At 36.9% G+C, this 16455-nt stretch overlaps 1 protein-coding gene across 1 annotated transcript in view; it reads right to left on the reverse strand.

The window, feature by feature from the left end:
• Positions 1 to 16455, reverse strand: part of NUFIP1 (nuclear FMR1 interacting protein 1) — a 44370-nt gene that overhangs the window by 6620 nt on the left and 21295 nt on the right. The window contains exons 7-8 of the mRNA XM_032873986.1: positions 11609 to 11802; positions 2431 to 2547 (exon numbers count right to left, since the gene is read on the reverse strand). Of these exons, the coding sequence (XP_032729877.1) occupies positions 2431 to 2547; positions 11609 to 11802 (311 nt within the window). The remainder of the gene's footprint in view (positions 1 to 2430; positions 2548 to 11608; positions 11803 to 16455) is intronic.

The following is a 16455-nucleotide window of genomic DNA, read 5'->3' on the forward strand; positions in this document are numbered from 1 at the left end:
ATCAAACTAACCCATTTGGAAATATCACTCACTGAAATTTTCTTTCCTATGTATAACTTAATGATCTTAATGATTCTGATGTCCCCAGAGCCAAGCATAGCCTCTTGTTTTGCTTCAGTCTTTCTTGAGGGACCCCTTCCTTGTTTAAAACTCATTCTGGAGCAGCACTGGTCACATTTAAGATCCTCTATACACCTTTGTATCGATTCCTAAATCAAGATAGATTATAACTATGATGATACAATTGTTAAAATCTGTGAGGAATCAAACTGCTCCTCTCCATTTAGAATCCACTTAAATAAGCAGCCTTCTAGATGCTATTTCATGGTGAAAAGTCCACTTTATTTCTTTGGTTTATCTCTTCCAAAGTCCCTATGTGTCAATATCCTATCCCATAGCCCAGAACTTACAAGGGAAGTTGGAAACTTGCTGGTGACCTGGATGGCTTAATAAAGCTGAATTCAAACTACATATAATAATTCTGAAGCCTTAGGAATATAAAGCAAGGGGTTTTTCCTTCAGGCAGGGCATTGTAGACAATTAGTAAAAATAAATTCATGTAAGAAAAAATATATCTTTTAATAGATAAATACCTTCTCTTATCTATAAGATAAAGCTATGCATTTCTGTGCAGTAAGACACTAACTATAACAAAGAGAATGACTACAATGAAAGTCAATACAGCTGGCTTTTTTTTAGATTTTTAAGTCCCTAAACCTGGGCTTTCTATTAGCTCTCTCACATACCAGCTTTGTCAACTTATCTTCTTTCAGCAGAAGTTTCTACAAATGAAGGAGTGGGACCTCAAAAGATCCCTCCCAGTTTCCTTCCTTTCTTCTAATTTAAAAATGGTGGCAGCTCCTGGGTGGCTCAGTCAGTTAAGCATCTGCCTTCAGCTGAGGTCATGATCCCAGGGTCCTGGGATCAAGTCCCTCAGGCACTCCTTGCTCAGCAGGGAGCCTGCTTCTCCCTCTCCCTGCCACTCCCCCTGCTTGTCTGCTTGTGTGTATGCAAATAAAGACATGAGAATGAAAGTATTAAATGTTTTATCTTGGGAGAGAGAGAGAGAGCATTAGTGTGGCTTGTTTTTATAAGATTCAGTAATGTGGTAACAGCTTTCATTGCTATCACCTGTCATAAAAACACGCGATAAGCAGGAAATGTAATATGTGTTTAAAGAATAACTCCATCTTCTATCAGTGTACTGGAAACAAGAGTAAAGAAATAACTACTGTTATACATAAAATCAAAATAAAAACAAGAAGAGGCAACCATCTGTTAAGAAATACCTGATAAAACCAAAGTAGTTTATATTTCAAAATTCAAGTAGCTTTTAAACAGCTACCATAGTAAACCATGGTCCATTAAAAAAGAAGAAAAAAATCCCTATGCTACAGATATATCTAAACATTATCCTTCACAGTTAATGCCAACTTGTTCTCCTTCAACATCTTCCAACTATACAGTGATTATCTCTAGCTTAATTAACATTAAAAGTGCCACCATCGTCATCCAATTACATTAAAATCTTCCCTTCCTTCTACACACTCACCTGTAGACCCTGTATTCTTTGTCTTCAGTACACATCTAGTGCAGAGACACAGACACGTGAATTCTCTCATAGTTGGTAAAGCCCAAATAAACTTACTGTGCAGAGCCAGGTTTCCACAACAGAAGGGCAAGGCTTATTCACTAAACATATGCTGATTATTTATATGAACCGTGGGTTTAGAATTGCCATGCTACAACAGATCAACAACATACAACTTTGAGGTAACTCTAAGAAAAGATGCTAGATTAAGCTGGTTTGTTGTCATTTCTAAAGGTTAGACATGTATCCTGTACTGTACATCACCATTACTTAGAAAGAACCTTGAAAGGATTCCATTTCATCCAGTCTTTAAAGCACACAGGCTAATCTGACACAAGAATAGAGTTACTATGTTCTCCAAATGAAGTAATTTATGTAAATGTGCTCCATAAAAAAAATGCTCTACATACATGTAAGGAATTCTGTCATTCACTTTGTTACAAAGGACCTCTTTTCACCGACCAAAGGTGCTCTAAATATGTTAAGACAAGGGTTCTTGAGAGTAAACAGAGGAAATTAACTTTCTTTGCTGTATCTTTTAGAATTTTCTTTGATTCCATTAGTGAAACATTATTTCTTCCCCTTCCTATCCTGTCATATTATTTTTGCCTTTTTCTCCCAGACTAGCAATACATTTCCTCATTTCTCAAGTTTTCCTTTATCCCATGCTAACACCAAATGAAAAATGTGAAGATGAAATAAAGAATATGCTTGACACATCTTGTCCTCAGAAAGACACACATGAAAGGATGTGTACGTACTGGCGCATAGTACACACCAAATTCAAAAAGCAACAAAACAAAACAAACCCACCTGTAACAACTGAGCCCATGACTTACCTTCTGGCTCACTGTCTGACCCTGAGAGATTGCCATAGCTGCTCATGAGTGAGCACAGGGCTGGTGTCACTTCCTTGGGTATAACAGTGCTTTGTGGTTTCTCCTCTTTGTCAGACTCTGAAACAGAACGGGAAAGAAGTAAAACAGTATACCAAACACATCCACCCCCAGAGCAAAGAAAGCTGATAGCCTCCCTACTGCTTCATACATTAGTGAAAAGAAAGTCATTTCTGATCATTTCCTTAACCTTCCCCTAAAACAAAATTCAGGAAACCTGGACATTTTCCCTTGGTTTAAACCATTGTGGTCAGAGAAGCTACTTGCCCCAAAGAGAAGACAGAAGGCCAGTGGCAGCTGTAGCACAGCTAAGTTACTTACCATGCTTCACAGGTTACGAAATTTGGGCCTTCTCTAAATTAATTATACAGTTTTGGCTACTAATTAATTTTATTTTATTTAGGCTATTGTGCTATTAATTAATTTTATTAAAGTAGTAGGAAGGCCAAGGCCAGATATTCATTTAATTTCACTGGATTAGAATGACTGACTATAAAAATTAGATTTAGGAATAAATAATATAACTACCTTTTTGGTTTTTATTTTAGTTTATTTGAAAGAAAAAGAGAGAAAGATTGGAAGAACAAATGGGAGGAGGACCAGAGGGAGAAGCAGACTCTCTGTGGAGCAGGGAACCAGACATGGGACTCCATCCCAGGCCCCTGGGATCATGACCTGAGCCAAAGGTAGACACTTAGCTGACTGAGCCACCCGGGCACCCTCTTTTTTGTTTTTAAGACTAGTTTTGAGAGCACAAATAATATTTAAACCATTCCATATATAAAGGCTTACTCAAAGAGTTATGCTGCAATGAATTCACCCAAAGTTTATATTTAGAACTTCTAAGAACTTAAGTAAACAAGCCAAGCCAGAGAATTTAGCAAGTATCAAAGAGCCTGCCAAAGGCAGAGTTTGATCGTAGCCCAGTGAGCCTAGTTGTAGCCTTAGGATACCATCTATTACATTTGTTTTTGGCAGCTCTAAAAATGTATTAAATCTAGTCTAAACAACCAATAAAAAATAAAAAGCCTGACTGAAGCATGAAGACAGGAAGTAACCTGTCTATGTAATGTACCAGCTCAACCCACAACCAATAGGAAACATTTCAAGGCAGCATTTAGTATTCACCAAGTCAGTCTAGGGGAAAACAAAACATGTCAGTAGGAATGTGGGTATACTTCTATGTGAATATGGTACTACAACCTACTGGTGGATGAAATTAAATCCCCTCTCCTCCCTCCACCCATCCATATTACCCTGCACCATGCCTTCTGAAAACTGCTGCTTGTCAATTTTAAGCTTATGATCTTTCCTCCTGAATTAAAAAGGGGAAAGAAAAATAATGCAGTTCTACATACAAATTATTAGTGGGCTAAACAAATCTATAACAATATTAATATGGAGACTATTCAACTCACTGTTTGTAAGATAATAAGCCCAACTATTATTTCCATCTAAGACTCCAAGAGAGATACTAAAAAGCACAATACAGTTGACTATAACGCTCTTTAAAAGTATGAGCTTGTATTAATCCTTAGGAGGTTATAATTTTCACTATTAATTACAGATGATAAATCCAAAATTCAGAGAATCTGAGTAACTTTTCCTTCAGGCAACAAAATTATACAACAGTTGGTTCAAAGTTAAATCTGGGCTCTCTGACTCCAAATCCCAATTCTTAACTAATGGGCTAGAATCTCTCCTATAGATACATAAAATCCTCTTTATTAAAATGAAGTCATCCTACCAAAATGTCTCTATGATTAATAATAATGCTAATAAATGTCCTTTCTTCCAACTACAATTCCATTTCTCTGTTCCCTGTTATAGCAAAATTTTGGCTCCAAATCCCATTTCCTTTTTTTTAAATTTTTTTTTAATTAACATATAATGTATTATTAGCCCCAAGGGTACAGGTCTGTGAATAGCCAATCGCCAGGTTTACACACTTCACAGCGCTCACCATAGCCCATACCCTCCCCAATGTGCATAACCCAACCACCCTCTCCCTACCCCCCTCCCCTCAGCAACCCTCAGTTTGTTTTGTGAGATTAAGAGTCTCTTACGGTTTGTCCCAAATTCCAATTCTTAACTAATGGGCTGGAAGAGCTCCTACAGATACATAAGGTCCTTTTATTAAGATGAAGCCATCCTCCCAAAATGTCCTACGATCAGTAATAATGCTAACAAATGTCTTCTTCCAGCTGTGGTTCCATTTCTCTGTTCCCTGTTATAGCAAACTCTAAATAACTATCTGTTGTACTTAGATGTGAACGAGTACAAGCTACAGGAGGGAAAGGGTTTGGCTTTGTTCAGTACTGTATCTTCAGAGCCTAGAACAGTACGTTAAGTGCTGAACAAATATTTGAAGAACAAACTTGCGGGAATGAGTAAAGATGTAGTAAAGACGTATTTAAAAAAGTCTAACTGGCACAGGATGATAGGGCTAGGAAAAGGTGGAGCCACAACACAAACCTAGTTCTGTCTGGATTCAAAGCTCATTTTTCTTCCTTTCTTTTCTTTAATAACATGATTCCATTTTTATTTTTAAAAATCATACACATGTGATACAAAAAATATTAAAAGGATATACAACAAAATGTGAGCAGTGGCTATCTCTGTAAGATAGATTTTTTTAAAATGTTCTCCAGTTTTGTTTTTATAATCAGAATATAAAAGAAAATAAAATAAAGGAGAAACTCAAAAAAAAAAAAAAAGAATATAATAGAAAAACATAGGAAAATAAACCCTGGAGGAATCACTTTCCTCCAGGAAAGTGTTTCCTCACAATTCAATTCAAGAAGCGGAGGGCAAGGCATTAATAGGCCTACATATCGCCCCTTTTCCTGCCTTCCTTTTTTTTAAGATTTTATATTTGAAACAATTTACACAAATGTTGCAGAGATACTACAGAGAACTTGCATATACCCTACTATGTAGCTTCCCCTCCCTTACATACCCATGGCACATTATCATAGCTACCAAATTAACACTGGTAGAACACTACTGAAACTACAGACTATACTGCGATTTCACTAGTTTTTCCACTAATACCCTTTTCTTGCTTCAGGATCCAATCCATCATATCACGTTATGTATTTAATCATCATGACTCCTTATCTGTGTCTCCTCTAAATCTGTGTCAATCTGTCAGTATTTCCTTGTCTTTAACAAACTTGACACTTTTGAAGACTACCGGTTATTGAAGAACGGCCCTTAGCGAGGGTCCATCTGAGGTTTTTTGATGATGGCACAGAGGCTACAGATTTTAGGTAGTGTCCTTTCCATCACCTCATACCAGGAATCCATGACATCAACATGACTTCTTATTAGTGACGTTAATCTTGAGCTCTTGGTGGTCTGCCTGGTTTCTCTGCTATAAAGTTACGATTTTTCTCTTTCATTTTTAAAAAAATGAATCACGCATTCAAGGGGAAGGGAATTAAGCTCCTCTCTCTCAGAGTAATGAATATCAAAGAAATGTAGACATGTTAAAACCACCACAGTAACTAATATTTAGGGAGCAATATTTTGAAACTACATAAATACCATGTTTTAAAGTTTTGCCACTAATTTTACCATTCCTCAGTGGGTCTTGCCTGAAACAACTATTACTGTGGTGTTTTAATGGTGACTTTTAATTCCTTCATTTTTTTTACATTTATTAATTAGAATTTTTCTGAAAGAGCTATCCCTCTTTCCCCATTTCTTATTCATATCAATATGGACTCATGGGTGTTTATTGTATTCTTTGGGTTATAAACTATTATTTACTTTGTGGCTCAAGTTGTTCCAACTGAGGCTATTCAGAGCACTTTCCAGTTGACCCCCATGCCCTTCTGACATGCCCACAATCCCGACTGTTTTCTGAGCACTTTCTAACCCTCTGGCACTACTAAGATCCTCTAGGTTCACTTTGTATTTTCTCTGTCCCAGCTCTACAATCAATCATTTCTCCAAAAGGCTCTGCTTTCTTCAACTGGAAAATGGTAAAACCACAATATGGATGCTTGGTGTATTCATTACCAGGACTGTCACAAAGTTCACTATACTGGAATGTCTCCTCCTGGGTAAGAGTTAGGAGTTCACAAAATGAACACGTGCTCCCCTAGGTCGCTCTCCCTCAGTTATGTTTCAGGAATCCATGACACACAATAACATTTTGAAAAGAGGTATCGTCCTTTTGGTCCTATCAAAACATCCTCCATAGTGACTTTTCATCTGAAAAGGGGGTGGGGGGCTGTTCCCACAGTCCCTTGGATCTACTAGCAGTTCGCATATAGGCATTGTCAGCAGTTGGAAAGATTATGTTGAAGGCACTGTACTAGCTAACAAAATAATACTGAAGAAAATTCACTCCCTTTTTAACAAGAACAGCCAAAACACCTCTCTAAACTAAAACAAGCCAGTAAAAAGATAGGAGCAATGAAGATGATAAAATCAAACTTTAGAATGATTATAAAATACCAGCTCAAATAACTGCTCATACTGTTAAAACCCTAGCAACACTTCTCCTAGAGTAGATCTCACCTCTCTCTCATACACAGATATCATGTGCCCTCTGACCAAATATATACATATAAATCTAAAATTTATCACCAGACTATAAATTTCTCGAAGTCAGGGAGAAACTTCTCTGAATTACAATGATGGACAAGAATGTAGGACCTCAAGTAAATCCCTACTAAAATGAAAAAAGGAAAACAAAAACCCGCCCTTTGTAAGTCTTGGTAAGTATAAACACTAGTTGTAAAAGCTCTCATCTGGGTTCCTCCTACATCTTATTTCTTTACTTGTTTCTCCCCCTCATCCCCTTACTATCTCCTATTGCCTTTATGAAATGAAACACAATTACATGCTCAAGCCGCAAGGAGATTTATAGACAGATGAAGTACCTTAAAGAAAATGCAATTCTGCAGAAAAAGTCACCAGAAAAAATGGAAACCTTGCTTTAATGGTGTCCAACTCTCAAAAACAAACATTAACAAGGAGCATTAACAGCTGATATGCTAGCTTATGTTCTTATTTTAACATTTACCTTTTAAACAGCAGAAGCCCACCTAGCTTAATATCCCCCAGTGTTCTATGACAACAGTTATATTTACGCTATAACGAACGACTAACAAATTGCGTCTTTTTCATTTTGTGGGCGCTGAGGCGCTTCAGTCGGTGACGCTTGATGCCCATCACTGACCCACTCTTCTCCCTCTAGCTCAGACAAAACTTATTAAAACCACAGGCCAGGAAAGTCATAAAACATGTTGTATATGCATTTAAACAACAGCCACAAAATAAATGTGGTCCTAACTACTGAAATAGAAAAAAAAAAAAAAAGATTTAAAACAATAACACCTTGAGGAAACTAGTTAGCAGAACACACAAGGAACTAAAAAAGAAAAAAAAAATACAGCACCATTAAGGTCATCTGGTGAAAACAGGCCATATTTAAAACTGATAAACTGGGAGACTCCAAATGACAGGCTTTCCCTTTGAAACACCACCAATCCCCAGTTTAAAGCACCTGCACTAGTAATGAGAGTTCACATACTACCACCCAGCACAAAAGATACTGATTTTCTAAGCATGATCTGAAGTCTGTAAAGATCCTCAAGAACTGTTCTTGTTTAAAATGTGATGCTGGCTTGGGCCATGATCCGAGGGTCCTGGGATCAGGCTCCATGTTGGGCTCCCTGCTCAGCGCTGAGCCTGCTTCTCCCTCCACCTCTGCTTGTCGCTCTGCCTACTTGCACTCTCTCTCTCCCTCTCTGTCAAATAATAAAATCTTTTTTTAAAAATTAAAAATAAACAAATAAAATAAAATGTGAATGCTGTTATCTAGATAAGGTTTTGAGCAAAAAAAAAAAAAAAAAAAAAAAGGAAAAAAATGTAAGGCATCAGGAGATCTTCATTTTACAAGTGAAATTAGTGATGAAAAGTACTAACTACCACCCAAGAGCACAAACAGGGCCACATCATTTCGGTGGTGCCCCACCAATGACAACCTGAATAATGAGCACAATTGATCTTAAGGTTGGCTCGCTGTGGCCCAGGGAGAAGGAAGCTGCCTCCAAACAAGTTTAAGACTGAGAGATAAAGAGAGCAGACATGCTGAGAATATTCAGGCATGAGAAAAAATGGTACACACAGATTTTTGTAGCTATACCTGGAGTGAAAAGTTGAAGAACCAATGGTCTAAACATTGATTTGGAAAATGTAAATAATCCAGAAGAAATCCCAGATAAAGGATAATATAAATTTAAACAAAATCTTTCCTACAAAATTGTTAACCTAACTTAATCACTGGTTTTTTTATTTCCTTAAAGAATAATATTATAAATTTATAACTTACTTGTAAGATTTTTATATTCAAGACTTACATAATCATCTTTGACCCTCAATATAGGTGCATTCCTATCTTTGACCCTCAGTACAGGTAAAGGCTTACACATTTACACCAAAACAAAATTACTTGAGGTCTCTCATACAACTGCTTGGACACAAAAGAATCTGACTAAACACTTTCTACCATGAGGATAAAAGATACTATTGTCTCTCACATCAAAAGCATCTCCTGAAGACCTAGATACAGGCTTAAGTAGAGCAAAATACATAATCATCCTTATGCTGGTATTTCATCAGATTACCACATACTGAAATACTTCTTTAAAAATGAGAAAACAGGAGCACCTGGGTGGTTCAGTCAGTTAACCATCTGCCTTTGGCTCAGGTCATATCTCAGGGTCCTGGGATGGAGCCCCACATCAGGGTCTCTGCTTCTCCCTCTCACTCCCTCTCTCTGTGCTCTCCCTCTCTCTCTTAAATAAATAAATAAAATCTTTTTTTGGTGTGTTATGTTAGTCACCATACAGTACATGATTAGTTTTTGATGCAGTGTTCCATGATTGTTTGAATATAACACCCAGTGCTCCATGCAATCTGTGCCCTCCTTAATACCACCACCACGCTCACCCAAAATAATAAAATATTTAAAAAAGTAAAAATAAAAAATGAGAGAACAGAGGGGGCCTGGCTGGCTCAGTCCATAGAGCATGCAACTCTCAATCTCAGGTCCTTAGTTCAAGGCCCATGTTGGGTATAGAGATTACTTTAAAAGAGAGAGAGGAAGATAACAATTACCCATCTACCAAAGCTAACAGAATGAAGACTATTCAATATTACAGAGTCCCTTAAATGTTCATTTAGAGAATTGCATGAAGTGAAGAATTACATAATTTTCAGATTAGTAACTTACTAATTTTAACAGTAGTCTTTGTATTTGTGTTTCAAGTATTTTAATGACATGAAAGTTTGTATTTGGATACAGATGGTTTTTATCATCAAGGTCACACACTGTAAATCTGAAGAAGTGTGTGGGCTCTAACACCTTCTGAAGCAAAGAAATCAGTGCCCAAGAGTAAACTCAGCTCTGGCCCCAAATGTCATCTGCCTTTTCCCTGCTATCAGCAAGGATACAAAGATACCTTTTCTAAACTCTCTCCCACATCACAACTATCCTAGGCTCATACACTTTTTTTTTTTTTTTAAGATAAATTCAGACTTCACATTTAAAAGAAGCACAGTGTCTCTTAATTTGACTCTTAAATTCAAACTCTGGCACTGTTGCCAACTAACAGCTGGGCTAAGGTAAATTACCTACCCTGTGTTCCTCAGTTCTAAAATGCAAGTAGCAACAGTACATATGCATTGTAAAAGGAAAAGAGTTAACATGTATAAAGCACGTAGAGCACTGTAAGTACCTTACTCAGTGTAAGAGTTAGCTGGTGTTAAAATAATTATTATTATTCTAAATAAATTATATATTATTCTTAGCCCAACACTCCCTATGCCAAGATCCTTTCTATCCTAATTCAGTCATTGAATTACTTATCCCATTTCTTGCCATCCGCAAGTTTAAATATTTGCCATGTGTTTATCACAGAAGCCATTGTCTTCCAAGTTAAACAAAGCCTGCTAGCATCACTAATACTACTCCTTTGCATAAGAGAAAATACATATAAGATAAAGCTTCATGATGATATTGGAAGGAAAGGTGGTAGAAATATTTACATTTACATTTTCATTTTTTATTTTATTTTATTTTTTAAGATTTTATTTATTTATTTATTTGACAGATAGAGATCACAAGTAGGCAGAGAGGCAGGCAGAGAGAGAGGGGGAAGCAGGCTCCCCGCTGAGCAAAAAGCCCAATGTGGGGCTTGATCCCAGGACCCTGAGAATATCACCTGAGCTGAGGGCAGGAGCCTTAACCCACTGAGCCACTCAGGCGCCCCTACATTTTCATTTTTTAGAAGGGAAAATGGAGCCTCAGAGGCTGGATGATATCTCTGTGTGGTTAGCAGCATTCTGGTCCTTTAATTTCTCAATTTATTAAGCAAGAGTAAGGGAATTCAAAGCTAATATAAAGATATTATACATGCTAAGGAAGAATAGTATCCAAAAAAATGAAATAATATTATTTACTCAAGGAGATCATATTCATGCTCAGCAGCATAAAGAGTACTGGCTTCCACTGAAATTAGCCACCTCGTAGGTGGGGAAAATTAAGATAATTAAGCAACTCTGAATCTACAGCATCAAAACACTCAAAACAATCTTTTTTTTTTTTTTCGAAGATTTATTTTGGAGAGTGAGAGCATGGTTCAGGGGATGGGGGGGCAGCAGAGGGAGAGAGAGAAAATCCCAAGCAGACTCCCCTCTGAGCACTAACCCTGACATGGGGCTCCATCTGATGACCTTGAGATCATGACCTGAGCCAAAAATCAAGAGTTGGGACGCTTAACCGACTGAGTCACCCATGCGCCCCCATACAGAACAATCTTAAGAACATTTCCAAGATTACACAATACTATGAAAATTATCCAATACATATCATCTTTCTTCTACATCCTGCTGCCTCATGCACCCACTCCCCAAGATTCAGAAATGAGGGTTTTGACAAGACACTCCTACTACAAACAACAAAAAAAAAGCATCGTTCTACTTTTTTTTTTTTTTTTTAAACATATTTGCCATTAAATTCTCCACAAACAATGCTGTGAAGAATCAACTTCAGCATCACGGTCTATACACTTATAAACACACTACTTTCCTTTCAGCTTACCAGAATCCGTGTTTACCAAAACACCCAGAGGGTCTGAATTTGCTTCAGGTGGATCTTCAGGCTTCGCATCACCCAAGCAACTGCCAGATCCAACGGCTGCTTTCTGTCCAACACGGTCATTTTTCCATTTGTGATGCCTGGGAGGACTTCTAATCTTTGCCATCTGTGAATGTCTGGACATCCCCTTCATCTTGCTGGAGTGAGAAAAATGCAATTCTATATATAAAAGGCACTGACCTCGCAAGAGAAATCTGAAGGAGAGTACTGAATGCAAAAGAAACTTAGCTGCCTTATCAATTATTTGTAGCCTAGTACATTAAAGAAATCAAAATAAATAAACTCAACAGCTTCCAAAGACAAGGAATTTTACGGCAGACCTCTAAAATAACATACCACAATATACTATACTTTATCAATTCTGAGATGCAGATGTCCTCCTGTCCTCCCATATTCTAACCCCTCTGAAAATGGTCTATGTTGTATGATCAACAGCAGGTCAATTTAACTGGCAAAATTCTTTCATTTTGATTGTACATGAAAGTGTTTCTTAGATTTGAAAGAGTGTTAACTCTTGTCTATTCATTCTCCAGGAGTCTTACAAGTTTCTGACACATTTACAAATATGCTGCCTTGTTTGATCTTCATGACAACTCTTTGAAAGTAGGTTAGACAGGTTACTATTCTCTTCACTTTAGAGGATAAACTTAAAGATCATAAACTGAGCACAATTTCACAGCTACTTCAAATCAAGTGCCCTCTCAACAACTATAATTACTCCTCTTAGAAGGCAAACAAATGCTTGCCTGAGCATATTCCAAGGTAAACTGTGTAGGAAAAAATTTTCAAAAAAAGGTTCACTATATGTTCTCAATAGACAACAATACAAGGTATCCTTTAGTAGTGCTGAGTTTTCACAAAAATACATGATTTTTCTAATTTGTCATTTATTGGCAGAATTCTTTTTTTTTTTTTTTCATTAATAATGCAGGCTGCAGTTAGGAATACAGAAATTTGGAATCTGGGTTCAAATCCCAATTTGCCACCTACTAACTGTGCCTCTTGGACAATATTAATATCCCTGCATTTGTTTACTCCCCCAGTTGTAGAAGAGAATCATAGAGACATAGAACTAATAATAAAGTGTCACACTGAGCTCTTAACAAATGGTAGTTATTATCACAACAATTTCTAAATAATTTTCTAAACTAACATATTTGGTTAGTATTTCTGCAATCCAAAGGTTCTTAATTTTTTCAGGGTCACCATAATCCTTACAGAGTCTCATTCCAAAAATCATGTATATACTCCAAATTTTGCAGAAAACCATGGACCAATTTCCAATATGCAAGCACAGAAGTCAGGCCTCAACAGTGTCATCACAGGTAAAACACGCAGTTTCTGCCTCTGGCCCACTGGCCCCATGAAGATAATGAAGAGATGCCACTTTCCTTAGGTTCCCATTCACAAATGCCTCCCCTGTATCCTGCTCCTATAGCACCTGACCACAGATGGCTTTTAAATGATCATCTTAAGGTATTCACATTAGTAAGAATGATTTCTTTTTAAGATTTTACTTTTTTTAAAGATTTTATTTATTTGAGAGAGAGAGAGACAGAACAAATGGAGAAGAGGGGCAGAGGGAGAGGAAGAAGCTGACTCCCTGCTGAGCAGGGAGTCCAATGTGGGACTCAATCCCAGGACCCTAGGATCATGACCTGAGCCTAAGGCTGATGCTTAACCAACTGAGCCACCCAGGAGCCCTAAGATTTTTTTTTTTTTAAGTAATTTCTATAGTCAACATGGAACTAGATACTCACCCTAAGATCAAATCTCATGCTCTACCAACTAAGCCAGCCAGGTGCCCCTAGAAAGACCTTTACCTGATCGGTCAATAAGACTTCATTGAAAGTGGTATATCTGGTATGTGCACTACCCCTACCTTTAAGGGAGTGGTTCCTTTACATTGTTGATTGACAATCATTTAAAAGGAAAAGTTTATTTAATGAACACTTAAAAATACTTACAAAAGTATAATGTAAGTAAAGATGTAGATACACATGAAGTAGAGAAAGAATAATTATAACTAAAAAGCTAATAGAGGAGAAGTAAAATATTAAAAAAATATTCAATTAATCCAAAAGAAGGCAAGAGGGAAGGGGGTCTCTGATTGGCTCAGTTGGTTAAGTTTCCAAGTCTTGATCTTAGGGTCATGAGTTCAAGCCCCTTCTTGGGGTGGGCATGGAGCCTACTTAAAACAACAACAACAACAAAAAAAAAAAAAAAAAAAAAAGGAAGGAAATAAAGGAAAAAATAGGACATATTTTTTAAAAAATAAGACAATGGTAGACTGAAACCCAACTATATTAGTAATTATTTTAAATATAATTAAAAGATAAAGATTGTTGGCCTAGATAATAAAAAATAAGACCAATTACATATTCTCTAAGAAAATATATATATTTTCTCTAAGAAAATATATATATTTTAAATACATAGATATGAAATTTAAAAGGAAAGGGTTGAAAACGCTACCCTTTCTCCAATGCACCATATTGCCACCAGCCATAAATCAGGGGACTGCTTACCAAAGGCTCTATTGTCGACTGTATTCTCTTCTGTTTACCTATCCTTGGACAATGCCATACTACCTTCATCTCTTTCTTAGCTGTCTGGATCCTCTGGGTTTTCATGTAAGTCTTAAATCTTACAATACTAACCTCCCCTTCTACTGTGCTACAAAGCAAAACAAAACTTGCTGGGATTTTGATTGGGATAAATTTGGAGAGAAAAACATATACAGTCTTCTAGTCCATGAACATTATGTATATCCTCCATTTATTTAGGCCTTCATTTTTGAGCAATATTTTATAGTTTTTAGTATAGAGGCCTTACAAGTCTTTTGTCAGATGTATTCCTAGATATTTGATATTCTGATGCTATCATAAATAATATCTTCTAAACTTTCATTTTTTAATCATTGATAGCATATAGAAATCCAACTGATATTTTAAAATACTGATTTTATATATATTCAGCACCCTTGTTAAATTCACTTTATTAACTCTAATTATAGATTTGTTTGATTTTTTTTACACACACAATCATGTCAACTTTTAATAGCTGACAGTTATTTCTTCCTTTTCAAATTTTATACGCCCTATTTTTTTTTTTTGCTTTATTAGACTGCCCAAGACCTCCGTTATAATGTTGTACAATATACAAGACTATATATTTTAAGACCAACTCTTAAAATGAGTTGGAGAGGTACCTGAGTAGCTCAGTCAGTTAAGCTTCCAAATCTTGATTTCAACTTAGGTCATGATCCTGGGGCTGTGAGATTGAGCCCTACATCGGGCTCTGCACTGGGTGTGGAACCTGACTGAGATTCTCAAAATTTTTCCAAAAGTGACAAAAACTATAAACCCATAAACCAAGAATTTCAACAAATCCCAAGCACAAGAAACATGAAGAAAATACAAAGGCACATCATTATCTAATTGCTTAAACCAGTAATAAAGAAGAAATATTAAAAGCAGCTAGCAAAAAAAAAAGCATTTTATATATAGGAAGAAAATAATGATTAATCGCAGATTTCTTTGGAAACAATGCAACTGAAAAGACAATGGAACAAAATCCTTAAATTAAAAAAAAAACAAAACCTAAAACTAAACAAAAAAGGCTGTTAATAGCCAAACTATGGAAGGAACCTAGATGTCCATCAACGGATGAATGGATAAAGAAGATGTGGTATATATATATACGTGTGTGTGTGTGTGTGTGTGTGTGTGTGTGTGTGTGTATGTATGTGTGTATATTACACATACAATGGAATACTATGCGGCTATCAAAAGAAACAAAATCTTGCCATTTGCAACAACGTGGATGGAACTAGACAGTATTATGCTGAGCGAAATAAGTCAATCAGAGAAAGACAATCATATGATCTCTCTGATATGAGGAGTTTGAGAGGCAAGGTTGGGGTTTGTGGGGGGTGGGGAAGGAAAAAATGAAACAAGATGGGATCAGGAGGGAGACAAACCATAAGAGACTCTTTTTTTTTTTTTTTAAGATTTTATTTATTTATTTGAGAGACAGAGATCACAAGTAGGCAGAGAGGGAGGCAGAGAGAGAGAGGAGAAAGCAGGCTCCCCGAGGAGCAGAGAGCCCGATGTGGGGCTCAATCCCAGAACCCTGGGATCATAACCTGAGCTGAAGGCAGAGGCTTTAACCCACTGAGCCACCCGGGTGCCCCCATAAGAGACTCTAAATCCCACAAACTGAGGGTTGCTGGGTGAGGGGATAGGGATAGAGTGGCTGGGTTATGGACGTTGGGCAGGGTATGTGCTACGGTGAGTGCTGTGAAATGTTTAAGCCCGATGATTCACAGACCTGTACCCCTGGGGGAAATAATACATTATATGTTAATAAAATAAATAAATAAATAAACCTGTTAAACTGGAACTGCATATCCAGCAAGAATATTTTTCAAAAAGAAAGACAAAGAAAGACCTTTTTAGACACACAAAGCTGAAAGAATTCACCTCCGCAGAGCCTCACTACAAGAAGTGCCAAAGAAAGTTTTTTAGGCAAAAGGAAAATACTATCAGTTGATGGATCAACACTAAAGAATGAAGCGTACCAGAAATGGTAACTACGTAGGTATCACAGCCTTCAGCTAGGCTAGATTAGCCATCAGCTAACCAACCCCCAGCCATGACTGAGCCTTGTCAAGATCAGCAGGTACATCTAACTGAAGCCCAAATGACCCCAGATGTCTGAACAATTAATACTTACTACTATATTGGGGGAAAAAGGACACCCAGTAAGAGAGTAAAAAGGCAAGTCAC

This window comes from Lontra canadensis, unplaced genomic scaffold (genome assembly GCF_010015895.1).
Source record: "Lontra canadensis isolate GAN:19392208 unplaced genomic scaffold, GSC_riverotter_1.0 scaffold51, whole genome shotgun sequence".
Taxonomy (NCBI): domain Eukaryota; kingdom Metazoa; phylum Chordata; class Mammalia; order Carnivora; family Mustelidae; genus Lontra; species Lontra canadensis.